This window comes from Aythya fuligula, chromosome 3 (genome assembly GCF_009819795.1).
Source record: "Aythya fuligula isolate bAytFul2 chromosome 3, bAytFul2.pri, whole genome shotgun sequence".
NCBI classification, from domain to species: domain Eukaryota; kingdom Metazoa; phylum Chordata; class Aves; order Anseriformes; family Anatidae; genus Aythya; species Aythya fuligula.
The window spans coordinates 42,386,824-42,414,685 of record NC_045561.1 but is presented as its reverse complement, the minus strand read 5'-3'; the positions used below and the strand labels follow the sequence as shown (position 1 = coordinate 42,414,685).

General features: G+C 41.0%; 1 protein-coding gene across 1 annotated transcript; it reads left to right on the top strand.

Moving 5' to 3' along the window:
* The first annotated feature begins 1,001 nt into the window (after positions 1–1,001).
* Positions 1,002–27,178, top strand: ABCB10 (ATP binding cassette subfamily B member 10). Its single transcript, XM_032183855.1, has 13 exons — positions 1,002–1,326; positions 11,078–11,278; positions 11,614–11,816; positions 13,591–13,725; positions 14,739–14,885; positions 15,691–15,826; positions 18,717–18,812; positions 22,950–23,159; positions 23,457–23,536; positions 24,683–24,863; positions 25,120–25,163; positions 26,134–26,168; positions 26,766–27,178. Exons 1-13 carry the CDS (start codon positions 1,002–1,004, stop codon positions 27,067–27,069), a joined length of 2,097 nt encoding a protein of 698 aa, XP_032039746.1. The 3' UTR covers positions 27,070–27,178.
* Positions 27,179–27,862: the final 684 nt, after the last annotated feature.

Sequence of the window (27,862 nt, the reverse complement as noted above, 5' to 3'; positions counted from 1 at the left end):
CCCAGCGGCCGGGCCCTGCCGTGCGGCGCCTCGGGCCCCGAGGCTGCTCCGGGGGGCATCGAGGGGAGGGGTTGTGGAGGGGCGGCGTGTGAGGGCACCGGGCCCGCAGAGCTGGTTTAGCCCAGGGGTGGTGGCTCTCTGGGTGTGCTGGCCCCAAAATGTCCCCCAGTGCAGCGGAGTTCGCTCGTGGTAGCCAGAGAGCGTGTTTAGAAATTGTCAACCTGCAGTGTCGCTTCGCCTCGTAGCGGTTCAAACGCTGGTTTTGCAAACCCAGTCTGGCAAGTTGGTGGTACAAATTGGCTAAAGTTTGACTTTTTTGACAAACTTTGACAAATGGTGAAGTGCCGGCTGGACTGGGTGGGAAGATACGGGGCACGTGGGGTCAGCACGCTCAGTGGCATGGGACTGCAGGAAAACGTGTCCCTGATAACCCAGTTTCTTTAACACAAGGTTAAGGGCAGCTGTGTTATTGGGAAGTTTATTGGGAAGCGGTGTGTGCTCTCTGCAGCGATATGTATTAAAGTAAAAAAATAAAATAATAATAAAAAAAGAGAATGGAGGCTTATTTGAATGTATCCCATGCAAAGGTATCCCATGCACAGGATTATTCCCATCAGGATTCACGGGGTAAATCCCCAGGGACACCACAGCCGGGGTCGGGCACGGCAGCCGCCGTTTCTCGTGTGGGACCCGCGGGGCAGAGCGGCCGCCGAGGCGATCCTGAAGGACCCGCCCGGGGCAGAGCCGCCCTGCCCGGCCGCCATCTCGCCGTGTCCCTCCCTCCCTCTCTCCCTCCCTCCGTGCGGGCGGCGGCAGAGGGCGCTGGCAGCGGGCGGCCCCCCGCAGCCTTATCAGCGCGCCGCAGCCCGGCCCCAGCCCGGGCCGCCGCCGCGGGGGTCCCGGCCCCCGGCCCATGGGCGGTGGAGGCGGCGGCGGCGGCCGTGAGGCGCCTCCTCCCGCCGCAGCGGCACCGCACGGAGCGCGGCCGGGCCGGCAGCGCCATGTCGGGCTACGCGCCGCGCCTGCCCTGGCTGCTGCCGCTGCTGCGCCGGGCGGCGCCGCCCCCGTGGGCTCGGGCCGCCGCCTTCAGCGCCCCGCCGCGCTCCGCCAGCGCCTGCGGGGCTCCCCCCGGGCCGCCGCCGCCGCCGCCTCCGTGCCCGCCGGGCCGCCGCCGCCGCCTCCTCCTCGCCCCGCCGCGGGCGGCCGGCGGCGCCCCGCGGCCCCTCAGCAGCGAGGCGCGGCGGGGGGCGGCTGCCGGCGTCCCCCCGAGGCTGCCCGCCAGCAGGCTGCTGGCCCTGGCGCGGCCCGAGCGCTGGAGGCTGACAGGTACCGGGCCGCCGCCCCGGGCTGCAGGGGGAGGCGAGGGGGAGCCGTGTGGCCGTAACTGGGTTTGTGTTTGCGGAGAGTTTCTCGTCTGAGGCTCGTGAAGGTGTTTGGAGAGCGCTGTGCTGCTTCGCGGCTTCTCCAGGGTGAACTCCTGCACCTCTGCGCCGAGCAGGAACAGGCTGCTCCCGCTGTCCCTGCTCACAGGGATCAGGGCATGATAGCTCCTCGTAATAAGGAAACATCAGTGGTTGTGGGTTTTAATTATTTATATATTTTTAAGCACCTTAGTGGTGTACAGCTACATGGTGGCATTGGCCCTGTAGGGCTGCAAAGCACCGTAATTTCGTGGGGCATGTGTGCTGCGTGGCAGCGTTAGGGCTCTGCAGGGCACTCGAGTGGCTCCTTCCCACCGTGGACAGGCGGCCTTCCTCTCCCTTACCTTTATTTGGTAGCAGCAAAGAGGGGCGGCGGGGAGGCTGCTTCGAAGACGTGTCTGTGCGGCGTGGGAAATGCTCCTGTGCGAGTCTTTATTCACAGTGTGTAGCTACAGAGCCTCTTGACGTGTTAGCACAGCCAAAATAACTTGGATCCAAAGGATTGTTTAAAAAATAGTAGTATTTCTGTGCCACGAGCGCCTGCTTCGTGCAGCTAACGCAGCTGTCTTGTGTGTGCGGAGTGAAAGCAAGGAAAAATGGGTGGATGGAGGGAGCAAAAGTGGTGTGCAGTAAGGCTTCAGCCTTCCTCACAGTTATTTTTCTTTGCTGGCTTATGAACTAAAAGTTAAAATCCATTTGCCAGTAACTGATGTCCAGCCTACTCAGATTCTGGTGAAGAATTGATCAGAGATTGCCTGCTGACTTTCAGTGAGGTTCTTATTTGTTTCCATGCACAGCCTACAAAAACAAAGAGACCAGTTGCTTTAAAGAAGGGTTTTAGGATTCAGGGGCTTAGAGCTGAGAACTCAATTTACAGTTAGGTACAATAGTGTGCAATTGTGTTCTAAAATAGGGCTAAGTGTCCATCACCTGTGCAGTATCCTGGTGTTTTTATCTAAGTAAATTGACTGTCACAGTTACTGAAAATCAGCTACATGCAGTTTTATCTTTTGAGATAACAAAATGGCCTGAATTATTAAAATAATAATAATAATAATAACCTGATAATACTAATTCATGAGAGTGGGGTGGGGGACACATGCAAAAGCAGTAACTACTTTTTTATTTGTCTTCATTCTGGGAACAAAGTGAGTTTGTGTAAAATTTTTCTTCCTTATTGACACATTAATTAAGCAAAACTTCTGTTGTTAAGTTGTAATAGAGTGGGAAGATGGAAAAGCAAACAAGGAAGGTACCTTAGGTTATTTCAGAGAGCAGGAATAAAAAGTATGTGTAAAAATGCTCTTGTAGGTGGTTGTAGGGAAATCACATATGTGTGTTGTATCTAAAATATGTTAAAATACATTTTCTCCTGTTCCTGTAATATCTCTGTACTACAATACTAGTCCTTACAAACTCAGCATCTTTACCTCTGTTCTCTAAGGAAAGAGAAAGGTTAATGGTTTCACAGTGCGAGACAATGAATCTAGGGTGAAACATTTAATTTCCTCCTCCAGCCCATGTAACAAATGCCATGGGATCTCCTAAGAAGCTTACAGGTGCAGTGTTGTTTTGCAAGAAAGTTGAGCTCTTCCAGACCTTCTGCAGGTTACGCAGCCTGTGGCTGGTAGCAGAGGCTTGTGGCATTGCCCCGTGGAGTCGCGTACCTCTCCTGTGGTAGCAGGTAGCTGTGATGTGCTGCTCCCTGTCATTGCTCCTTCATGTTCACAGTCACGGAAGATGGAGCCCTCACATTAATATCAGGGCTAGGGAGCAGAGGAGGATGATTTGTGAGGAAGAGCAGCTTGTGCAAGACTAGGTTCACCTGGGTGGGTGCAGGGGGGACGTGGTGTCAGCTGAGCAGGTGCAGAGGCAAAGGGGAAGGTGACCTGCCCTGGCTGGCACCAGAGGAGGTGTTTTCATCTTGTTTTACACATGGCCTCTTCCCTGTCTTTGGGCTGAGGAAGAAGTGGCATGCTCTGGCCAGGAGTTGCTGTGCACTGGCATGCAGCACCCCCTGCAATGCTTCCTTCCCAGAAGGAGGTTCTGGCCCTCCAGGGTCCATTAGAAGGGAAAACAGAAGTGAAAATTACCAAATGTCGTCCTGCCAAAAATACACACACACACTTATCTCAGTGTGATACATCCTATCTTTCATCCTCAGTTACTCCTAGAGCTGGCTAGAGTTTACACAGGACATGTCTGTTAAATATCGTAGTTCTTACTAACAGGGGTAAAAAGATGACTAAATACTACAATGGGAATTTACTCCATTAGTGGCTACATTTTTGTGCAGTGAAATTACGAGTTTTTAAATTCTGTAATACCTCCCAGATTTAACAAAGGTGGAGAGTCATTTCAAGAATTCTCCATCTAATGTTGTGCAGTCAGTCAGGTAAACTGGTGTCTTCAGCTAAACTCGGTTCCCAGGGAGCAGGATATAGCCATTGCTGAAATTACTAAATCCCACTGTGTTTGCGAGGCCACAGAAATGCCTTCTCAAAACTATCCTTTTCATTTCTTCCCACCTCCTTGCTTCTCCCTGTGAGAATCTGTCTGTTGCGCTTCATCCAAACCGCACGCCAAGTAAACAATGGCTCTATTGAACTGCAGGGTAAGCACAAGAAATTCTGAAATTTTTAATCCAGCAGCAAAGTGTGCCCTTTTCCTGTATAACACAGACTGAATCGAAGAAAGAAGGTTTGGTTTGTACTCAGGTCTTCTTTAAAGATGTGCATGAAATGTTATTTTCTAAGTTTCATTTTAGAATTTTGGGCATCTTTTTAACAACCCTATGAGTTAGGGTTGCCATGAAATCAGAGGAACGCTGCCTTGTTCGTAATCTGGTTTTTCTGTACTTTGAAGTTATGCCAGGCGATGCACTTTCTCATACTTGAACGAGGAATACTTGAATTGCTGTAATTTTTCCTTTTGTAATTTTTAATTAGGAATAAATCGCTATAAAAAACAATTCTTAAAGAAAGGCGATTTAAAAAAAAAATAGGATCAAAGTATTTTGCCTAAGAGTACCTTAAGTTTTTACGTTTCTTTGTTATGTAGTTCAGAAACTATTTGAATAATTTACTAGTTCATTTGATTGGAGTAGTGAACAACTTTTTATTTTATTTTATTTTATTTTTTGTACAGAATGCAGATAGAAATGTGGAGCGCATCAGTTCCCAGTATTACTACTGGAAGACCAGACTTCTAGTTATTAATACTTACAAGATGATTTTTTTTTTGTCAAGTACTTGAGTAGGAGTATCTTTGATAACTTACATTTTTAGTTATTTTAGGAAATGAAATCAGGCAAATAATACGTATTTAGCTTGTAGTAACACTCACATGGTTAAATTTTGAAACTTTTGCTCTTCCAAGTTTTGCAGCTTGATTTTGAACGCCAGCAGGCAATCCATGCACTGTTTTAAAGATATATTTTTGCCTCTCCACTGAAAAATTAACTAAAAGACTTTGAAACAAATCAGTTTTCCTGCACTCGCTAAAACCTTGATGGCGAGTCAAATTAATTCTGTAGTGTGCATAACAGGAAGGAAGCTGGTGGGAGCCAAGGCTGACAGGCACCAGAACGCCCTTCTCTTTGGAACTTGGACTGAACCCCATGCTTGTAAATCTTGCTGTTTCGTGCTGCCACCCAGTAGCTAGGACATTCCTGGCCAAAATTTAGGTTTACTTCCCAAGTCCACATAAGCGGCCACTGTTTTTTAGTACTACATTTCATTACTGTAAAGCAGTTCTGCTTGTGTAAAAGCAACTCAACAATCGCACCTTAACTTGAATTTTCTGAAGGCAATTCTTGTGGTTTTAAAATTGTAATTAATGTATGTATGGTACTTATAAGGGTAACGTGCTGATTGTTTTCTCATGTGCCGTGTGCCTTTTGTAGAAATCAAAGAGGCTGAATTCCCTCTCCCCCCAGCTTTTCTTCTGATTTTTGTTGGTGTTTGTTATTAAGCTTTAAGAAAAGATTTGAGCAGCCTTGTGGCTTTATCACACACACAAAAAAAATCCATTTCTTTGGCCGGTTGGTGACAGTTCCTTATCTTAAGTTGGTGGTGAACTGTTGGTGAAGCTATTTCACCAGGACATTGCAGAAACACTAACTGCTGACCGCCCTCATCAATGAGGGGCTTGGGACTTTGTTTCTATGGGAAATGTTTTTGCTGCACTCTCTGTTTGAGGGAACTGTGAAGATAGAAGGAATAATTGCTAGGTTGGTCTGACGTAAAACCATCTTCTACACAAGATGAATATGAAAGAGATAAGTGCTTTAATTTTAAACATGTCAAAGGTAAATTAAAAAAAAAATACTTCTCCTGAAAACCTTGAGTTATTTTGTGACTTTCCAACATTTGGTGGTTAAAAGCTTGGCTGGTTTTTATAGCTGAGGAAAATCAGTATCATGAGAAAATAAAATAGAAGCTTTAAATACTTTCTTATTGGAAGGAAGTCTGGTTTTTAAATATCTCTGATTAAACACTGTGAGCCCATAATTAGTTGTTTAAGCTATTTTAACGTATTGTGGTAAATACACAGAAACTTCTAATGCTTTCCTACTTTTCTGAGTAAACTCTGTGCTTCTGCTCTACCTGAACTACAGACAGGTCCAGCATCCTGAAATAACAGCCAGGGAAGGTGCTGAGAACATACAGGGGATTCTGGCTGGGTAAATAAATGGGCCATCCCTTTGTAGTGGGTTTTGATAGGATAATAAGCTTTTCCTCCCTCCTAGCCCCAGCAAAGTAATTGCTTTTACACTTTGTGTGGGGGTTTTTACATTTTGTGTGCGCACTTTTACGCTTTGTGTGGGGGTTGCAAAGGTTTTCCACAGTGGCAGAAAGCTGTGGGGAGGCCTGTTTGTGACAGGCTCTCTGCGAGTGTCTTCAGGGACCAGCTTGTGGTGCTGGGCGTGTTGATAACAACCCATTGTAAAACAGAGATACCGTGCTTCTTGAAAGAAAGTGCAGGCGTTTCCTTATAGTGGAGTCTGTCTGAGTCCAGCCTCCCTCATTGCTCTCGGGCGCAGGCTTTGCACAGCTGTGCTTGGGCCTTCAGGGCCGCGGGCCTTGCTGCCTCTTCCTCCTTCTCCCCTGTGCAAAGCAGCAGTCCTGCTTGCTCCTCCCTTGCTTGGGCTTCCTCAAACCACTGTGTTGTGCCTCTCTCATTAAGTATCTTCTCTGAAAGCTCTTCTGACAACCCCCCGTAACCTGCTCTGCAAAGGCTTGCTGTTATTTCGTTTGCGCTGTGGCGAAGGGCTCCTGGCAGGTCAGTCCAGTGAGGAGCTCCTGAGGGTGATTTGTGTGAATCCCAAACATGTCACGACTCGAAGAGCAGGCTTTCTTCAAGATGATAGACTTCCCTAGGTTGCATCATGTAAATGTGCTGAGCACAAGGGATGCACCCAGCCGATACTCGGGGGCTCTCTCCAGCACTGGCATCTATCTCGCTGTGCCCCTCAGACCCTGGGCACTGGTCTTATCCCTAAGAGAGACAGGCTGTAGCTTCAAAATTACATCTCATTTAATTGCTGTTCCACAGCAATTTTCTCTGACAGTTCCTCCAAAGTGTTGTTGTATCATCCTGGTCAGTCAGATGACCCACAGCATGCCGGCCTTTTCGTGAGCTGTCTTCAAGATATTTTAAGTTGTGCAATGGTATTGTTGGTGCACCAAAAAAAAAGTCTTTGTCATTCCGAAACTTGAACTGTTCCTTTTGTGCTTAAAAAAAAAAAAAAAAACAAAAAAAAAACACCAAACAAACAAAACACCAATGATCCAACAACCACATCAGACTGTCTTTAGAAATCTCCTATGCATTTTTTCTAAAACCCATAATCATCACAGAAAATAGTAACTTGCAAGATTCAGTATGTTGGCCACACCTGTGAATTAACACACCTGCACTAAGCGAGCTAGCAGCTTTCCAGAATGTCCTGGATATGTCCTACACAGCTGTGCTGTCAGACACATGCTGTATTTCTCCCAAGAACAGTATTAGAGTTGTTCTTTAACGAACTAAGGAGGACTATTAGAAAATCCTTAATTGCTGACAGTGAATTCTGGAAGAAGATCTTCTATCCTGAAATCATTATTTGCAGAACTGCCTCTTCACAGTGTTGATAACAGCCATTCAGCCTTCCTGCATAATCCAAAACAAATTCCTTGTGGGCCAGGATTCCCCAAACAGAAACGGGCTTCACCTACCCAACAAACATGGCATTTATCAGTGGGTATTTCTACTCTAAAATAACAACGAATAGCCTGATCTCTGTGTGTGTGTGCATTATAGGAGATTTTATTCACCACTCCAAATACATTTGTGGAAATTCATTGTTAAGCTTAAAAAGTCCATATGTACTGGAATAAAACTGTGCGGATAACTAGTAAAGGACAAGTATTCTCAGTTTCTAGTAGAAAAGCATCTCTTGCAAATCCAGAGCTCTGTCCTGCCAGCTCTGATGTTCAAATGAAACCAGGAAAATGCATGAAATATTCTGGGAGGTAACACCTACAACCTTACTGAATAGGAAAAGCTAGGTACTCCATTTGCTGTGTCAACATGTGTTGCCAAGCTTCATTATTACCTTGTTTTAATGTCCTTTGTCCCTTGATTAACTTGAATGATCGTAATTCTTCTGAGGTCAAATCATGATGTGTCTGTGTATAAAATTGCTTGCAGGCCTTTCTGGGAGAAGGGCTGTTTCTTTGCTTTGTACTCTTCCACATACTGTATGCAGTGAGAGGGATGCTCTGGTAAGGACCAGCGAAATTAGAGCTTTTCATAGCACTCTTGGTGGTGTTCCTGCTTGTAGAAAATGGGTATTATGACCCTTCGGAGTCACTCTGTCCCTGTTCTGAAGAGAGACTTCTGATAGCTCTGGCTAGTTACTGCTTGTAAATGCCCCAGTTTATCGGTTGGTGGCCTGTCCTCTGCGCCAAGAGCAGCAAGAGCTGTGTCTAGTGAAATGAAGTTGCAGATCTGCTGTCAACAAGCAAGCCCACTTTAGCTTTAATAGAGAGCACGCTGATCTCTGCAGCGATAAAGGCATCACTTTGCACAGCCAGCTAGGCTTCTGTGCAGGCAGACAAGCAAAATGTTTGTTTAAGATTTCCAGCAGGGCTTCTCAGCCACTCCTGGAGCCAGGTCACCTTGTCTTTGCCTCTGTTGTCAATCTGACATAGTCCCAGGTTTGTAAGTCCCATTGATTTGCTTCACATTTTCTCTGTTTTCTTCTCATAGCCTGCAAAATTGATTTACTCTAAATATATCTGTATTTATACATATATATATGTATATATATGTATGTATGTATATATATATATTATTTTCATGAATGCACCATTTCATTTGACACAGCCTTCTAGCTAACAGAGTAGGCTGTGTGAAATGAATACTAGAAGTTTACTCTGACCTTTTTTTCTGTCACTGACAGCCTCCAGTGTCACCGAAGTGTCTTCCTATCTGCTTGCCGAACACCTCCCTTTACTCCTCCCATACTCCTCCCTTTAGCCACTTATCATAGTGACAGCTCTTCTTTGAGCGGGGAGATAGGACTGCTTGCTGATTACTTTTTCTTTAATTAGTCAACAGTTTAAAAAAAAAAAAAAAAAAGATGAACAGCTTGGCATCCGTGCAATTTTCTAGTTATTCTGCTGGTGTAATCAAAGTGAGAGTTTCAATTATGGAACCTCATTTTGTGTGTGATTTGTGATTAAATTGCTGTAGACGTGCATACTGCTGAAGGGGAAAATTAAAAATAACAATCTGGATCGTGCGAGCCTTCATTTTCAGGGCTGCATTGTTCCCATATATTTTTGACACTTGAATATTGCAGTCGTTTAGTAGTCTTCAGTTTGCGTTAGGTACTGGTATTTACTTTTAGTTCGGGTAAGGCTGCTGGAGGTAATTACAGTGAAATCCGTGCTGTTCATTAAATGAAGAAGAGCTGAAGGTAAATGCAAGCCAGGAATGCTGTACCGCTAGGCAGGCGTACAGGATTTGTAGCTGCACTCTCCTCTTCCTTGGCTGAACATTGATGTGTGTAGCTGTCCAGTTTATCCATAACTGAGGAAAGGGCTGGACTCACGGACACTGAGCTGCTACACAGCACTGTGCCCGTAAAAGCAATGCTTTTGACCATCTTCCCCTGTCTTATAGAGCGTATTTTCCTGCCAGGTGATGACCCAGCCTTGTTGGATTTTTCCCTGCTGCTTCACAACCTGAATACACCCCTGCAGCCAGCCTGCTAATAAGGTCACTTGTTTGTGTGAAGCTTTAGCTACTAAATAATATGTTTATGAGACTTGTCTGTGTCATGGCTTACACAGGTTTGCAGCAGCAGTCTTTCTCCTTCTGCTCTGGTTTTGTACAGTTTCTGTAGCTTCAAGTTAAAGCACTTGCTTCAGGTGGTGGCAGGTATGCAGCTCTTTATACCTTGAATTCTTCATCATAAGTGCACAGCTGTATTTACACTTAAAGTAAAAACTGAAGCAAAGCTTTCCCTGCGTGTGTGGAGGTGGTAAGGGGCATCACACCCTCCGTGACAGATGTGAAGCATACTGCTCACAGCAGTGCACTGCTGGGGGCTCGCTGCTCTTGTCATAATAAAAGCAATAACAGAAGCTCATTAAAATGGAAGGAAAACTGGGACAGCTCCAGGATTTGCAACAGAGATCCTTTTTGCCCTTACAGACGTTATCTGCGAGTAGCTTTATCGTAGCCCCGTGAATGGTTGCTTTAAGTGTGGGGCTGGCTGTTTGAAAATTATGCTGTATAAATGGCGTTGTTTGTTGTGGTTCAGTGGTTTTCATATCAGGTTTGTTCAGTTTCCAATCAAGAGGAGTTTTTTCTAGCTCTCAGCCTTTCAGGCTTGGCTTGCCTTCTCAGAATCAAGCTGTGTTTTTGGTTCAGGAAAGCCCTTTGCAGAATAAAGTTCATAAGGCGAAGTCTTGGCCCAGTGCAGTTTCCATACACTGTGACACAACTTCGAACAGCTACACAGGTGATCTTGCAACAGGAATTCAAACAGACTTCTGTTTGTACTGATGCTGTTTTTCTTTTAGACCAGCAATAGTGAAGAGGAAAACAAAACAAATATATTTTTAATTTTTGCCTATCGAGAGTAAAACATACATAACTGCAAATAAAATCATATGGTGTAGATGGTTCTCAGGTGGATCTTTGCTTCAGTCCATTGCTCTCTCAGACTATTGGAAGCCTTAATATGATGATACGGTAATAAACGTGAATAATGGAATACAAACCAAACTGGAGTGAAGGACTGTGTATGAGATACAGAAAACTTACTAATTGTTGGGCTCTCTCAGGGTAAGATGTAGAAAGTTAGCTTTGTCGAGTGTAAGGGGAAATGTCAGAGAAAAGGAACAATTCCAGGGCTGTCATTATATAGAGAAGTTTTCAGGATTTTAATATGTGCCTTGCCTAAGTTAGTTTATACAGTGACTTAAAATATCCCATTCAGAGTGGGTGCTAAAAAAAAAGAATGTTGATTATGTAGTATTTAGTGCTGGCACTTAAGGGCTTAATAGAAATTTTGAGTGAAAAAGTATTTTGTATATATTATTAACGATCTTGCAAATTCACTCTTTTTTCCTTGCCCTTTCCATGTTGGTTTGCAGCTGCTGTTGGCTTTCTGACAGTTTCCAGTGTCATTACCATGTCAGCCCCTTTCTTTCTGGGGAAAGTTATTGACGTTATTTACACGAATCCCAGCGAAGACTTCACAGAGAGCCTCTCCAGCCTGTGTGCCTTGCTGAGCGGAATCTTCTTATGCGGTGCTGCTGCTAATGCTACTCGTGTCTACCTCATGCAGACTGCAGGTAAAAACAAAGAAGTGGACCTGTGCGTTATCTGGTTTTCACAGAGTCGGCATATCTAGCGATCTGAAATGAATTCTTGGCACCGGCTAAGAAATTGTCATGGAATCAGTAGCTTTTCTTACCAGATCAAAGGTAAATGAATAGCGAAAAGATAAGCACACTGAAATAATTGTTCATTTTTGTTTACTGTTATGTGATACCTCAAAGCTCCCCCTCCAGTGGTGTGTTAAAACTGTAATGTGACTGGCTTGGTGTTGTAGAGTTCAGCGATTTCTATATGGCTGGTGTGTGTAAAGTCTTGTATGCCGTGCTTGACTGCCTTCTGTTTCTGACAGGACAAAGAATTGTGAAACGTTTGCGAACAACGTTGTTCTCCTCTATTCTGAAGCAAGAAACTGCTTTCTTTGACAAGACCAGAACGGGAGAGCTGATAAACCGCTTATCTTCAGATACAGCGCTTCTGGGCCGTTCGCTGACTGAAAACCTTTCCGATGGGCTCAGAGCAGGAGCTCAGGCATCTGTGGGGGTTGGAATGATGGTAGGGTGGTCTCCTCCTTGCTTGTTGCTTCTTGCAGTTTCATCTTTGTTCCTCTTCTGTTTGGTAATGTGTGAATGCCATTCAGTCCAGCAACTGTTGTGTGTTCTTGGATCCAAGTGTATTTCACTGGTTATTAACTCATACAATAGCCTTTGTGCACAGCATTGCAAGAGGTAGTGTGCCTATAGCCACTTGATGTTTATTCATGAGCCAAAATATGGAGAACGAAGCTTTGAAATTAACTACTCTTGCTTCCCTAATTTATCAAGTGAAATTTTAGACAAATAATTGAACTCTGTTCTTACAGAAGATATTAAAATAAGTGATAATGTTCCCATAGAATAAGGTGTGAGGGGCTTGATGTGAAAGTCATTGAAGTTTGTTGATTCTGGGTAAAGCCTACGTGAGCAAGAACAGCACTGAACTTCGAATTACTGCGGAAGATTTTAATCAGTGGTAATCCTTCTGCTTTAATCTGTCAATAAAGAACATACAGAATATATGAAATATATAATAGAATCATATAATAGGATCCTAGAATCATCTCAGTTGGAAAAGACCTTCAAGAAGACCAACTATCAGCCTCCCATCACTAAACCATGTCCCTTGCTGCTACATTTAGGTAGGAAGCATACTAGCAAAAACTTCTGTGCAGGGCATCAGTTAATATTCCTCAGTGGTCAGTTGGTTTACATAAAAATCTGACTTCCCGTGGTGGTTTCTGTGGTATGAGTTTTGTTGTGCTTATTTGAGAGAAGATAAGTTGGTGGCAATTACCTTAAATGAAAGTATGGTAACTTCTGCCATCTACCTAGGGATAAAAACAGAGAGCAAAAAATCTCAAAACAAATAAACAAAAACTTCTAAGACTGATGTTATTAGAAATGGGTAACAGTTTCCATTATGAAGCTTTAAAGCTTTAATACTTTGTTGCTGATAACAATTCTGGTTTTCTGTCTTTATCTAAGCCAATAGAGTCTAAGGTTTATCGTACCATAGATTAACTAGAATAACCTTATATAAGGCATCTTGCTGAAAAATGCTACCATGATGCAGTCTTAAAAAGTAGACTGTAAAAGATTACCTAGAAGGAGGGATTATTGTAGAATAATTATAAAGCCTGTCAAATCAATTTTGAATTTCTTTTTTGAGATTTGTCTGGTTTGATTACAGAAAGCAAAATGAAGTCAAAACATATTACATATAATGTTAAATCATGAAAAGAATCTACTTAGGAGCTTTAATGATGATTGCTGTTACGAGTGATAAGGTATTGCAACATTAAATCCATTATTCCACGTTATGCTCATGAGTGCCAAGAAGTGCTGGTGACTCCACCTGTTCCTCAGGTACCCCAAAGAACCGTATGATGTTTCTCTACTCAAACTTTATTACACCATTTATTTAAAAGTTGTGACAGCACCTTAGAAACTATGTAATAGCTTGTGTCTTTCAGCATTCCCAGGAGATTTCCTGGTAGGCTTGTTTACTGGCAGGTTGAGACACTTGGCTGAGCCCACACAGCGAACCACTGAGAAAGCTGGACCACTTGACTTTTAATCCTTTGTTCTAGCCATGGGATACATTCTCCAAGTGCTATGGAGGAATAGATACTTTGCCTGGAAGAAATAAAACATGATAAATGAAAGCATGGCAACACTAAATTACAATCTTACTAATTTCAGAAAACTAGTGAGGGAAGTTGCAATTCAGTACCCAAGTGGTTTATTTTTACTCTGAACATAAACCCCTGATACATACCTTTTTCTTCTAGTTTTTTGTGTCTCCTAGCCTTGCTGCATTTGTTCTGAGCATTGTGCCACCCCTGGCTGTCCTGGCTGTGATTTATGGAAGATACTTGAGAAAACTTACTAAACTGACCCAAGATTCTCTTGCAGAAGCAACACAGGTAATCTTGTAACAGATACTTTCTAGCTAACTTAAATACACTAGAGCAACTTTGAAGTTAGCATCTCTGCAGCTACAGATATTCTGAAGATAATTGCACTGTTCGTTGCCCTAAGGCCTGCCGTGCCTGTAGTTTTGCACCTGAACAGTATGAAAGCTAAACTTTAACACTTATCCATTGATCTCAAAAACAACAGTGCTTTGGGGGGTGGGGAAACAAACAAACAAAAACCCACTGTCCATACATCCTAATGTGCCTTGAGAATTAAGAAATGTGCATTGTGGAGAGGATAAAGAGATTAGGTTAGAGCTGTGTGACAGTGTCAAAATAATCAATCTGTGAAGCCCTGGGTAATTTAGTACCTGGGTTTGACAAAGACTTTTCTTGGACTATGGTTATGAGCTTGAAGCCATCAAACTCCTAGGTAAAATAGCAATAGTTGTCAGCTGTTGTAAACTTGGAACGTCCTGCATAGGACTCGCGTACATTGACTCTGCAGTACAACAATTCTCTCTTCTATTCATCTGCCTCATCCTGTATCAAAATGAAGCTGATGTCTCTGAAAACCAGGTGTGGGAGCTCACATGAACAGGCAATGTTAGTGTTCTATTCAAATCTTCAGGCTGAATGGGGTGTGGAAGAGTAATTATATTTTAATCTCCTATTTTTAATTCCAAAAGGGGCCTTGTTTTTTGTCAGACCATCACAGTGTCTATTAACAACTTAGTCTAACTGGTTACAGTTGAGGTTATTTTAGAATTATTACTTTGCTGGTTAGAAGTTAAAATGCTGAGCTGGAATGGGGCATTAGTAGTTTAGATTAATTCCCAGTGCTGCTTTGTTTAAATGAGTGGAATTGTTTCAAGAAATAACTGCAAGGAGGGCATGAGAAAATTTCCAGTGTTATCCGAAGGAAAGTATTTGGAGCTGCTGGCTTAACTTTCAAATGTTCTATAATATGAACTTTCAAAATTGTGTGTCTGTGTGTATTTTTGGTTTTTGCTTTTATCTAGTTAGCTGAAGAGCGTATTGGAAACATACGAACAGTTCGAGCCTTCGGGCAAGAAATGGCTGAAATGGCGAAATACACCAATAAAGTTGATTATGTGCTGCAGTTGGCTAAAAAGGAGGCACTAGCTCGGGCAGGCTTCTTTGGAGCAGTAAGTATGCCCTGATGAAAGAAACCAACCACGCTATTCCAAGCATCAATTGTTTTAAAATTCATGAGGATACTTACAAATCTGCAAATAAATGAATTGAGTGTAAATAGAACCTCCATAGAACTGTGGGAATACTGAACTTAAATCAGTCCAAATTGCTGTGAAACTGCACCCTGAGATGAAGTGGTAGGATAAAGCAAGTTTAAGCCTCAATTGCTGCCCCACACCTTCCTTGGTGCTATTTATCTAAGCCCATAACTTTGATTCAGGGAACTAAACCAGTGGAAACCTTTCCCCCACCTTTGGTGTTTTAAAGTTTTGGCTTCCTGATGAAGCATCCGTGCCAAGGAAGGTGGGGAGTGCATGGATAGAGGAGGGGGGATGGGATTGCATTTTTCTATACCGCTTGCAGTGAATTTGTTTAACAGTTAAAACTGCAGTTTAACTGATGACTATCAATTCTTCTCCTTGAATTATGCCAATGTTTGGCATTCCTTTCCATCACGAGGAATGAGGTTGTTCTTTTTTTTTTTTTTTTTTAAGGGGGCAGTGGGGTTGTTCTTTGAACACTTGTTGGATAGCACAGTGTAGTGCTGCTGGGCTGTTCTGTTGGGCTGTCAGCTCGCTTGGGGTTAGAGTTGGTTTTGTTTGAATTTAACTCAGTACTCCAAAACTATATGTACACTTAGTATGGGAATTGTTTTATTAGAAGGAACGTTCTGAAACAACATTTTAGAGGATGAAGTTTAGGATGTATGTGACAGATCTCACTTTTTCTTTTTTTTTTTTTTTGGTTTTTACTTAGACTGGTCTTTCTGGAAACTTAATTGTCCTCTCAGTCTTGTACAAAGGAGGATTACTGATGGGCAATGCCTACATGACAGTTGGTGAACTCTCTTCATTCCTTATGTATGCCTTCTGGGTTGGAATAAGTATTGGAGGTATGGAATAAGAAATTAGATTTTGTTCACATCAAAGCATTACAGTCAGTATGGGGGTGGGAGGGAAGAAGATCTTAAAAGATCTGGCTTAAAACGTCTTCTCAAAATGATCTTCCCAAGAAACCATACTTTTTTTTTATGAAGAGTTAATGAAAATAATAATTTATAACTTAATATAAGCTTTGTATGTTCCCAAAAGAATACAGAGGTTATTTTTATCAATGTAGATATGCAATAGATAAATATTGCTCTTGTTTTCTTTGGATCTAAACTAAGATATTTGGCATGTTTTGTAAAGAAATAGTATTTGTTTTAAAATGGTTTCCTGCGTTAAACACAGTCTAGTTAGGCATGTAGAATTTACCTGTAACTCAGTATAAAGAGTGTCTTGAGCTGGAAAAAGTAAACAAAATGCCAGCAGAACACTACATTCTGGTGCTAACCTTTTGTTTTACCTTACTGGTTGACTCCTTTCTGAAGCTCAGACTCTGTAATCTACTGGCCCAGAAACAAACTGTTCATCTCTTTGAGAGAGCAGTCTTCACTCCTGCATGCAGGCAAAAACGAAGATAAGGTACTTTGAAGCCTGATAACTGATTGGAAGGGCTCTTCTTCAGAATGAGTGTTGCTTCTGATAGATTGGCAGGGCAGCGCAGCTCATCTGTACTCCTATTTTCTAAGACAAAGCCTGATATCGTGGGAAGCACAAAGATGTGCCTGAAGGCAAAATTCACAAAACCTGCTTCCGTGGATATCAAAGTCGCTGTGGCACCCATTCCAACCACCAAAACCCCTATCTTCTGTTTGAATCATTCAAGTTTGGTCAACAAACAGATACCTGGCACTTTGAAAACGTGGGAAAAATTAATATTAAAGATACAAAAATAGTGTTAGACACGCTAAAAAATATGTTTGGCTAATATCTGCAATAAAAACATATTTTTAAATTCTACTTAAGATTATTTTGTGTCCAGTTCTGGTCTCCCCAGTACAACAGGGGCATAGAACTACTGGAGCGAGTCCAGAGGAGAGCTACAAAGATGATTAGAGTACCGGAGTACCTGTTGTACAAGGACAGGCTGAGAGAATGGGGCCTGTTTAGCCTGCAAAAGGGAAGACTGGGGGGAGACCTCATCAATGTGCATAAATATCTGAATGGAGGGGGTCAAGAAGATAGAGCCAGTCTCTTTCCAGTTGTGCCCAGTGACAGGATGAGAGGCAACAGGCACAAACTGAAGCACAGGAGGTTCTGTCTGAATATGAGGGGGCATTGCTGTGCTGTGAGGGTGACAGAGCACTGGAGCAGGTTGCCCAGAGAGGCTTTGGAGTCTCCTCGGGAGATATTCAAAACCTGCCTGGACACCCTTCTGCGCAATGTGCTGTAGGTGATCCTGCTTGGCTGGAGGTTTGGACTAGATGACCTTCAGAGGTCCTTTCCAACCATGGACCTTCTGTGCTTGTGGAATATAGTTCTGCACAGAGCTCATTCTCAGAGTCATAGAATATCCTGAGTTGGAAGGAACCCACAAGGACTGTTAAGTCCAACTCAGGGCTCTGCCTGTTACCGTGCTTTAAAAAGTCCTTTATATTATCCCCTGCAAGTACTTGCTAGTTTCAACCGAAATTGAGCTTTGGCTGCTTGAATTTTCTCCCTACAACGGCAAACAGCAATGCTGTAGTCTTCCTACCTCAATTCCAGTGGCTGTACGCTTTCTTTTTCTGCCTGAGCTCTAGAAGAATATCTCTGCTCAGCCAAATCAACCTTTTGCCCCAGCTGCTTGGCTTCCAGCATTTTGGAACTGCCTATTCCTATGCACTGAAGAGGTGGTACTTATTAATTGACCAGCACTGATAGACCCCAATGCCTTCAGATCAGTTTCCCAGGGAATCCTACTAACTAGTTCCCTGGGCAACCTGAAGTGCTCTCCCCATATTCAAGGTTGAAGTTTTGGTGGCAGGTCCTTGAAGAATAAATCATCGGTGTTATCATCCTGGCTGGGTAACCTACAGACTCCCACAACATCCACTTCATTTGCTTGTCCCTTACTACTTACCCAGAGGCTCTCAGCTGTGCCATTGTCAGCTGCGAGCTCTGTGCAGTCCAGTCCCTCCATTACGTACATCATGGGGACTCTGAAGTAAAGCTGTCGTGCCACAAGGTGCCTGCCCTCCTTGACACCTACAAACAGAAATCTGCTGAGCACCAAGTTTGCTTGGTATATGCCATCATCAGTACATACAGGAGTTCATGCAGTGAGCTGTGAAGTTCATTGTATAATCTGGAACATTGCCCCCTTTTTTGTTTGCTGTGTTTTCTGTTTACAACAGTTTACTGTGTTTTCTACCAAACGCTGAAGACAGGTGGTGAAAATTGAAAACATTTTCTAATTAGTATTTGCTGTCCATATTATACGATCTTTTTTTTTTTTTTTTTTTTTTTCCTTATGAGTGGTTGTGAATTTGCAAGCCTGTGTGTCTCAGTTTCAAGGGGCTTTGTGAGACTCATGCCTTCTCCTCCATGCTGTGCTATAGACTGCAGAAGCTTTGGGTTTTTCTTCCAAGCAGACAGCTTCTCGCCAAGCCTAGTGCCTTGTGCGGCCACCTTTCAGATAGTGCTCTGCAAAGCATGCTTTGCTTTTGAATAGACACAAGCTTTGATGTTTTAACTTCAATTTGTTTCCTTTGATTTTTTTTTAAAGATATAAAAAATGGTGAATAAGGGTTGTTGGTAGCTCTCAAGTGAGACTAGGTAGGATTAAAATCAACAAGTCTGATAATGTATTGGAGTAAGAGAATCCCCTATGTGTTTCTGATGCTTTAATGTTGATGTAACACAAAGTTAATGTCTCCTAATGTCTTCCATTCATAATTCTCTTCTGATTTTGTTTAGGTCTAAGTTCCTTTTATTCTGAACTAATGAAAGGATTAGGTGCTGGTGGACGTCTATGGGAACTTATTGAGAGGAAGCCCCAACTTCCATTTAATGGTGGGTCCTTGGTTCGTTATTGTTGATAGGTTGACTTTCCTCTGTACTTCAGAAAGAGGTGTGTAATATTTAAAGGTAGTATTAACTTAAATTTTTCAGAAAGAAACAAGATACAATGGTAACTTTTCTGCCTTTTCCTAACTATGAAACATGATGAAAATTTCCTTTAATTGAGCTCAAAATTTCTTTTGTTTTGTTTTCTTCCTTTTTAACTGATTCAGGATATGCTTTTAAATATATTACTTTGAGAGTTCTGTGACTGAGGACATGCTCATTTCTAGCTCCTTGCTTTGATGTCAGCACCGCTTTCTCTTGGATCAGCTTTAGAGTTAAGAGTGGAAGGAAGAAAAAGAAGGGAGGAGCTCTGTTTGAGATGGCTGTATTTCCTATTTTCACTAAAAGGCTTACCATGCGCATCTCTAATGGCTAAGAAATTAGCAGTCTGAAAAAAGAAGCTTTCAAAACCAGGTATTTTTCATTAAGAGTATATCAAGTTTATGCAAACCATTCATATCAATCCAGTGAAAATGGTTCCGTGGTAATACGTGTCAATTTGAAAAGCACAACTTGCAGGCACAGAGTGTTTGAGGCCCTTGAGCAGCGTGCCAAACCGAACTTCTAGCTTTTCTGCTGTAGGGGGGCTAAGGTATGACTAGGGAGTGAAAAGAAGGAAGGGAGCGGAGATGGAAAGTCCTTCTTGGGAGAGTGTAGGGTGTACAGGTACAGCAATTGTGACTTCTGGAATAATTTACGGCCCTCTCCTCCCAGTACCACCGCCCACGTTTCCCTCTTCTTTAGAGGAGGAAGGAGCCATTCTGGCACATGGTTTGCCTAATTCACCCATGGGTAGGGGAGTTATGGGTCTCTGTGCGTGAGCAGCTTTCCATACCAGGCAGTCCCCTTGCCTGGCGTGCATGGTGTTAGACCTGATTACACGGGCATACTGTTTTTTGATATAATTGCAGTGCTCTAAGCCATGAACAAAAAAGTTTTGAAGGGGAGGTAATGTCCTTGATGTCCTTGACATTGCTGGAAGTGTGAAGAAAAACAATTTTTGTGACAAATCAGTCATTCACATCTGACTTTTTGTGGGCTGCTTTACGCCTAAAGATAGGTTTGCGTGTCTGAAATCACATCTGTTTTTATCAGTAGGTTTACAGAAAAAGGTGCTCACCTTTGAGAGGTGTTAGATTTTATAGAGGAATAGCTTGCTGATGTAGTTGTCAAATTCCCAAAAGAAGATATGCAAACACCATCTATAAACCTGCCTTTTTGCCCTTGTAATTTTTTTTTTTGTCAGCAACACTTAATTGACGGCTCTATTTTTTAGAAGCCATGCAATGCCCTCCAGTGTATAAACAGCATTTGCCTGTTTCAAAGTAGTTCACTAAGCTGCTTGTAGAAGATAATGTCTGTGTGATATTGCTGTTTTCTTTCATCAGCTGCATCCCATTAAGCAGAAATCGTACGCAAGTTTTGTCCAGCTCTGCATGCTAATAACAAACGCAATATAGTAGAGTCTAGGTGAGCCGTCAGCACTGTAGTTACTCTCTAATCTTTATCTGAAAATTTTAATTTGGAAACTGTAGGGGCTGGCATAAGAGGAAGAGGAGAAAAGAACATTCAACAGACCTAACAGAACTTTTGAGTGAGCCATGTGTGGTTTAGGGAACTGAGTTTTATCTTTGAGTTGGTTGATACAGAGGGGTATTTTTGAAATACTAAGCTTCAATATTTTTTTTTCAGTTTCTGTCTCCCTGTGCTGGAATTACTGGGTTCTTAATTTGACTGACACCAAGGCGCAGTCTGGCCTTTGTCTTATTTCTCTTTGCAGCTGCAAGCCTGTGTCTGTAGGATGCTTTTCAGTGCATATAGGCCTTACTTAGGCAATTAAAAGTACTATTGTCTCCAGTGGATGGAGGGGAGGTAAAGACTTAAAATAAAACCCATTGGTCCACGAGGTAACCACCAACTGGCTAATGAAACTAGACATTCTTGTCTTAACCAAGGAAGTTACCTTAAACTTGTGCTATGTCAGAGTATTATCCAGTGTTGCACTGCAGTGTGCTGTGCCCTATACAGATGTAGTGCAACTGTTGATTTCATCATCATTTGGACATGATTTTTTTTTTTATTTTTTTTAAATATGGATTATTTCGGTAGTCTTCATCTTTATGGTGGCGTCAGGGCAGAGTAAGCAGTAGTAATGGGGAAGAAGTTGGCTTTCCCCCGAAGGTATTGAATTGTTTAATTATACCATTTGTTTTCATCCAGAAAATGATATTTATTGTATAGAGTGAAAATAAATTGGACAAAGTTTCAGGTATCCACGTTGCATAGGCTTACAGAAAATTTCTTTTAAGTTTCTTTTTACTATAAACTAAATACCTAAGAAAAGATATAAACCTTTGTCTCAAGAAACAATTATAGTTTATATATCTCTCTCTTGGCTGCTTAGGTTTTATTTTCACTGAATTCAATATTTTTTTTTTTCTGGTGACAACAAATATTTCAAGAACTGATGATAATGTCTTTCTTTCCCCCATCTCTATAATCCAAACATAAATCAAGCACAATCCTGCATATAGCTTTTAGATGTTTTTACAAGTAATATTTAGAGGAAGGACTTGTGGTACCAGACTTCCTGTGTTGCAGGCCATGTAATAAACTGGAACTGAGAATAAAGATAAGTGATTACTTGTTGCTTTGACATAGTAAGAATTTGGCTGCTAGCAGGGGATTTAGCAAATGCATTTCTTTTCCCAGTGAAGGGTTTATGGGTTGTTGTGCTTCAGGTAGCAAACAAGTTACTGTGTGTATGTCCATAGATTAAAGTCTAGGAAGGAGTCTAAAATTGCATGTGCTTGCCTTTGCCATTTCTATGCTGCTACCATTAAACTGAAAGTCTAAAGGCTGGGGAAGAGGAAGCAATCTGGGAGAAAGAAAAGCAGTCGAAATGGCTTGCCCTAGCAAAATCTTGACTGCTAGCGATTGGTGTCTGTGTTCCCTCTCCATCTCCCTCTCCCAGTTACCTGTTTAACCAAACAGGCATGTGCTACCATCTGCTGTGGCTACTTGGGGGTTACATCTGAAAACAATGAAAGGTCAGGGGTGATGTGGCTTTAGCTGAACACTTCTTGGGTATTGCTCTGGTGCTGCCAGTTTTCCCAAAACTGGCAGGAACTTCGAGTGAAGCTATCTGTTGATAATGCTGCACCACTGTCAAATTAGCTGACTTTGTATGGATATGTCTTGTTGGGATATACCTGGGCTTGAAGAAATTGTATTTCTTTATCTACTTTTATGCATTTCCGGTACTGTGATAGTGTTTTAAGATAATTGTCAAGTCAAATGTTGTGTTCCAGAAAGAAGTTCCTTTTATTTAACTTTGGCAATCATTCATTCATGCTGGTTTGTTATGGTGTTTCACAAACTGAAACCTTGCTTTCTGCAAACTGTTGCGTAAGAATTACAATTCTGGACTTTTGAATCCTCTCTTGTCTATAGTTTATTATATTTTCCAATTTATAAAAATACAAGTTGTAAAAATAGCCATTTATGCACAAACCTAGCAACAGTTTTGTTCTAGTGACAGCTTTTGCCTAAATGCTAAGCAATTAGCGGGTAGTGCAGAGTGAACGCTCTTATCCAAAGGGAAGGGCATTTCAGGTGACTGTGGCTCAGGGAGAGGGCAGTAAGGGATTTGCAATGTTTATCTTTTTGCATCTCTTCTATGGCAACAGGACTTTGGCCTTCAACAGTGTGTCATTTTATTTCATTACTTGTCATTGACAAATGTAAATTGCTTGTAATATGTTTAAAATTTCAGATTGTACTAGAAGTGAACACCATTAGTCGTTACATATTAGCAAGATGCACATTATTCCTGTTGCTGGAGCAGCCTAAGGCTTTACTGCTGGTGAGCAACCTGAAATTGCAGTCGGGTGTGAGCAGTGCCCCACGCTGATTCAATCACGGCTGAAATATAATCCCCGTGGGCCACTGTTGTGGCTTGCAGCTATTCCTAGGTTTAATGAGGAGACAGATTTTTCTACTGAGTATGTGTAAGGCAGGTCTAGGAGGTCTGAGCTGATTTTTACTTCTGTTCAAATGTTTCTATTTAATTCTGTCATATAGAGGGAATCACACTAGGCAAAGCCACATTCAGAGGCGCTTTGGAGTTCAAGAACGTAGAGTTTGCGTATCCGACACGTCCAGAAGCATCTATTTTCAAAGATTTCAGCCTTTCCATTCCGGCTGGCTCTGTCATGGCTCTGGTTGGCCCAAGTGGTACCGGGAAATCGACTATTGTATCCCTTCTCCTGAGGCTGTACGATCCTATCTCAGGTATGTTCTGAGTGTTGCTCTCACTTGACAAATGATGCTTTGTGTCTTAGATACACCCGATAAACAAGGAGGGCTCCTGCACTGAGGTCCTGTTGTGACTCTCCCACTGATGTAGCGTGCTTCCCTCTGGGGTGTGCGATTACCTTGTGGTGGTGCCTGCATAGCTTTGCCTTTCTGATCTGCCCTGACAAGATGCCAGCTTGTGATTCCCCAGGGGTCTTTGTTCTCAACTGTTCTTTCCGCCTCTTTTACAGTACGTGTCAGAACACACTTGACTTTACTGTTTCTTACTTTAAGGTACTATCACTGTTGATGGCTTTGATATTCGTCAGTTAAATCCACTGTGGTTCAGGACAAAGATTGGAACAGTAAGTCAGGTAAGGAAGAAACAAATTCTAAGTGAATGAAATAATTCTGTCTAAGCAACTTGTGGTGCCTCACTTTTCTTGTTTTTAGTAGTATGCAATCTTGCATCTCAGAGAAAACAGTAAAGCTCCTCCTTCTCACCATAACTGTTGCTATGCATGTTTTATTCTAAAAATAAGTATTCAGAGCTAGTCCTATTATTCTGTAGTCTGTTTTTCTGTAGTCTAACTCTAGAGATGCAAACTATCTGCTGAAAAGAAAAATGTGCATATGGAGACTGGGAAGTACACTGTTGCAAATTATATGGGTTGGAGTACCTCGATGTTTGCTAAGATTTGTTGAAGAAAGCAACACAAAACTCAACATTTAGTCATGGTTTGTATTAATGGCAGTTACACAATCGTATTTTATACAACCATATGAAAAATGACCTGTGCTCAGTGTAATTTCCTGGCAAATGCAATTCTGTAACTGGGTATACATTGCCTTTCAAAACATCATCTTTATGTAGTAATGCTACCAAAAGGTTTTGTGCAAAAATGATGTTCCCTTGGACATATTAACATTTTTCTTTTTGAATGTATATATTTGATTTTATCCAGGCTGGAGTTACCAGTAGATTGCAGACTATAGCATGTTTCTTACATGTTATACCAGAGCAGACTTACCTTCTTCCAGACATTTTCCTATTTCCCCATCACTTGTCCTGTATGACAATCCTCTGCTCTAAGTTTTCATTAAATGCACAAAATGCCATGAAATTTATGTAGAGATAGCTAAGAGAAGATTCAGTATTATTGTAAATGACGATATGTAATAAAACATGAAGGGAGATTTTCTGATGTTTGGATGAATAGATCTTGCTGAATTCTTTCTCAAATATTATGAATTGAGGGCTATGTCATGTTTTGTCAGTTTAAAAAAAAAAAAAACGTATTTTTTTTCAACCACCCATTTTGATGTTAGGAGAGTTTAGTTTGTGTGTTGTTTTTTTTTGTTTTTTGTTTGTTTGTTTGTTTTGTTCTTTGTTTTGTTTTTAAATTGATTAACTTTAGCATACATAAAATGCTGGGTCTTCTAAGTGGGATTTATGTTATTTGAAATACAGACAATACGTGCATGTAATTACAAATATGCCACATTTTTGAATTTTTCAGGAACCAATTCTATTCTCTTGTTCTATTGCTGAGAATATTGCATATGGTGCAGAGAATCCATCTACAGTGACTGCAGAGGAGATTCAGAAAGTTGCTGAAATAGCTAATGCTGCTAGTTTCATCAGAGATTTTCCAAAAGGGTTTGACACTGTAGTTGGAGAAAAAGGCATTCTACTTTCAGGTACATTTTCATTTTATTTGAAAAAAAAAAAAATCTTGCTGCTACAGAGTGAAGCCAAAATTCTATTATTTTTTGTTAATCGGTCTTTTCTGCAACTCATAGCCCACCATAAATATTAACAAATACTTCCTATATTTCTATTCCCCTCCTAAATTGCACATGCCTAATTGTGTTCTGGCCTTCAGCTAAAAGTATGAATTTACTGACTTTACTGAGATGAATTTACATCTATGAATTTACTGACTTTTTCCCCCAGGTGGACAGAAGCAGCGAATTGCTATTGCTCGAGCTTTGCTCAAGGTAAGACTGCACAGCTACTTAACTACTTTGTGGGGAAGGGGAGAGGATTAAAGAGGAGGAAGCCTTTCACTGGGAGGGTTGGAACAATCTTTAAAAAAAAAATAAAAATAAATATATATATATATTTACATCTTTTGTATCAGGGAGTTTGAAAGTGCTGATTGGTTTAAATGCAGACAATTTACTTACGTAAGCACTTCTTCCTGTCTTTCAGTCCTGTTTTTCTAATGATAGTAAATCACCGTATAATGGCTTTCTTTCATAAGACCATGTCAAGGATGAAGGAAGGCTTTAAGAATATGGTGCGAGTAAACTTACATAATATAACTTTGTTTTATATATATATATATATATATATAAAAAATTATTTTTTTACCATATATAAATGGTAAAAAATGAGTTGTTGAGATACATGCATTTGGGAGTGCAATGTAGCCTCTAAATCAAGTAAATCGATAGTAAAATCTTTAGATTTTAACTGAAGGAGAAGGAAGTTTGGATTGTGTACTGTAGTTTGGAAAAGAATTCTTAGGCATTTGTATGCAGATGTTTCTATGTTTTTTAATTGGGAAGAGTTCTTAAATACTATGTATTTAATCTATGGTGAAGTACTGCTTGTTGGTAGATTTTTGATATTTTTTGATTCTAGACAGTTATATGTAGTAGACTGACTACAAGCAGTCTACTAGTTTGTAGCAACTGACTACAAGCAGTACTACTAGTTTGTATCTTTTAAATAGTTATCAGTTAATGGTGTTCTGTTACTTCAGCTTGCAAAATTTGAAGATGAGTTATTTCTTTTGTCCTCTAAGCATGTAGTCTTCTTAAAAGCAATGCTTTCTTTGAGTGACACACGGTTCTTCTGATGAAATACGTACTTGGAGTTTTCAGCTGTATGAATACTGTTGCTGTTGTTATGAATATTCAGATATCTAAGTGTAATTATAACCAATTTTACTTTCTTCTTTAGAATCCTAAAATTCTTCTGTTAGATGAAGCAACAAGGTAAGAAAGAAAATAGAAATTATCTATTTCTAAAACTGAGATTTGGGAAGTGTTCATTTCCTTTATCTGTATGCCCTTGCACAAATGATCTAGCATCTGGCACCCCCTCATCCTCCTCCCAAAAAGTGTTTTTTAGGTAAATAGATTAAGAGACCTGTGATAAAAGCTTTCTTTATGCAAAGTGGAAGGTACTGGTACACTGTATTACAATATTTCGGTTAACTCTATGTAACATACAACTTAGCTTTGAAACAGCTATTTCAAAATCTTTTTGTATCTTTAGTTTAAATGATGAAGTTGATAGCATAAAAGAGATGATTGCAGTGCAGCATAACTTACTTTTTTCCACTGAATTAATTTTGTGTTATTTCTTCATGCATATTTTTGCATATAAGAATATGTAACACGTATAACTTGGATGTGAGCACTATGCATGTTCATCAAACTTTTTTTGCTGTTCCATTCGTTCAGCTTCACCAACAATGTCAAGTGTTTGGAGTTTTAGCAAAATATGCCTAATGCAAACAAAACTAACCTGTTCTTAAAATAACAAATATCCTCTTCTCCTCACCCCTTCTGTTTCTTATTTCTGATTAGTGCTTTGGATGCTGAAAATGAATATCTAGTGCAAGAAGCTCTGGACCGGCTGATGGAAGGGAGGACAGTCTTAATTATTGCTCACCGTCTGTCTACGATTCAGAATGCTGATTCTGTTGCAGTCCTCGGCCAGGGCAAAATCCTTGAGTGCGGAAAACATGAGGAACTGCTTGCAAATCCAAATGGACTTTTCAGGAAACTAATGCAGAAACAAGCATTTCTTCAGAATAGTGATGCTTTTGCATTAGATGTACAATCCAGAGAAAATAATCTATTAAAAGAAAATGTACGAGAGAATGTATGAGTAATGGAAGCTTACAAACTACAAAGAATATAACTTATGTTTCAGTTATGTAAAGTAAATGTTATATTTTTCCAAAATGTACAAAATATCCTTTTGAAACTGAAATGTGTTTAAACTTTTTATTGAGAGCTTTTTAATAATTATTGTAACTTTTTAAAATGTCTATCACATTCAGACAATTTCAGTGTGTAGATTTTTCTGCTTTGTGTGTTACGTTAATTGAGACCATTTAGACTCGTTTGTTGTAATGCACTGTATGATTATGTGCTGCATTCTCAAGTAAAATCAGTATTTTAAGGGGAATTAAGTGTCAAACATCATTTTCATGTCATTGTCTCTTCCCTTTTCAAGAAATTTTTGTTTCATTGTTTGTTGCTAATCTTAAAATGCTGGAATTCAAAAGTGCATGTCTCACTGCTCTATCTCAGAACAAATGCTAAGTTGATTATGGTCACCATCTACAGTTAATATAGAGAATTACAAATGAGAACTCATTTTTAGAGAGTATGGAAACCTGAGTTGGAGGAAAGTTATTAAAAAAACAACTAGCTGACTTTGTATATGAGGACAGAGGCATTGTATTATTTTTTTTTTTACTGTTTTTGGTTCACGATAGGGAAATCTAGAATTTGCATACATCTTCCTTTCTCTATTTTCCCAGTTCTTTAGTTTCATTTCCCTTTCTGAGATGACGTCCAAAAGCAGTTGTTATATATGTAAGTTTTTGTCCTCTTTAAGGCATGTACAAGTTTGGTTTTATTGTCACTCTCTCAATGACAACTGGTAAAATAGT

Coding starts and splice junctions, on each gene's coding strand:
- ABCB10 (XM_032183855.1), top strand. CDS start 1,002: ATGTCGGGCTACGCGCCGCGCCTGCCCTGGCTGCTGCCGCTGCTGCGC. Junction 11,817..13,590: donor CTGTGGGGGTTGGAATGATG/GTAGGGTGGTCT, acceptor TTTTTCTTCTAG/TTTTTTGTGTCTCCTAGCCT. Junction 14,886..15,690: donor GGGCAGGCTTCTTTGGAGCA/GTAAGTATGCCC, acceptor GTTTTTACTTAG/ACTGGTCTTTCTGGAAACTT.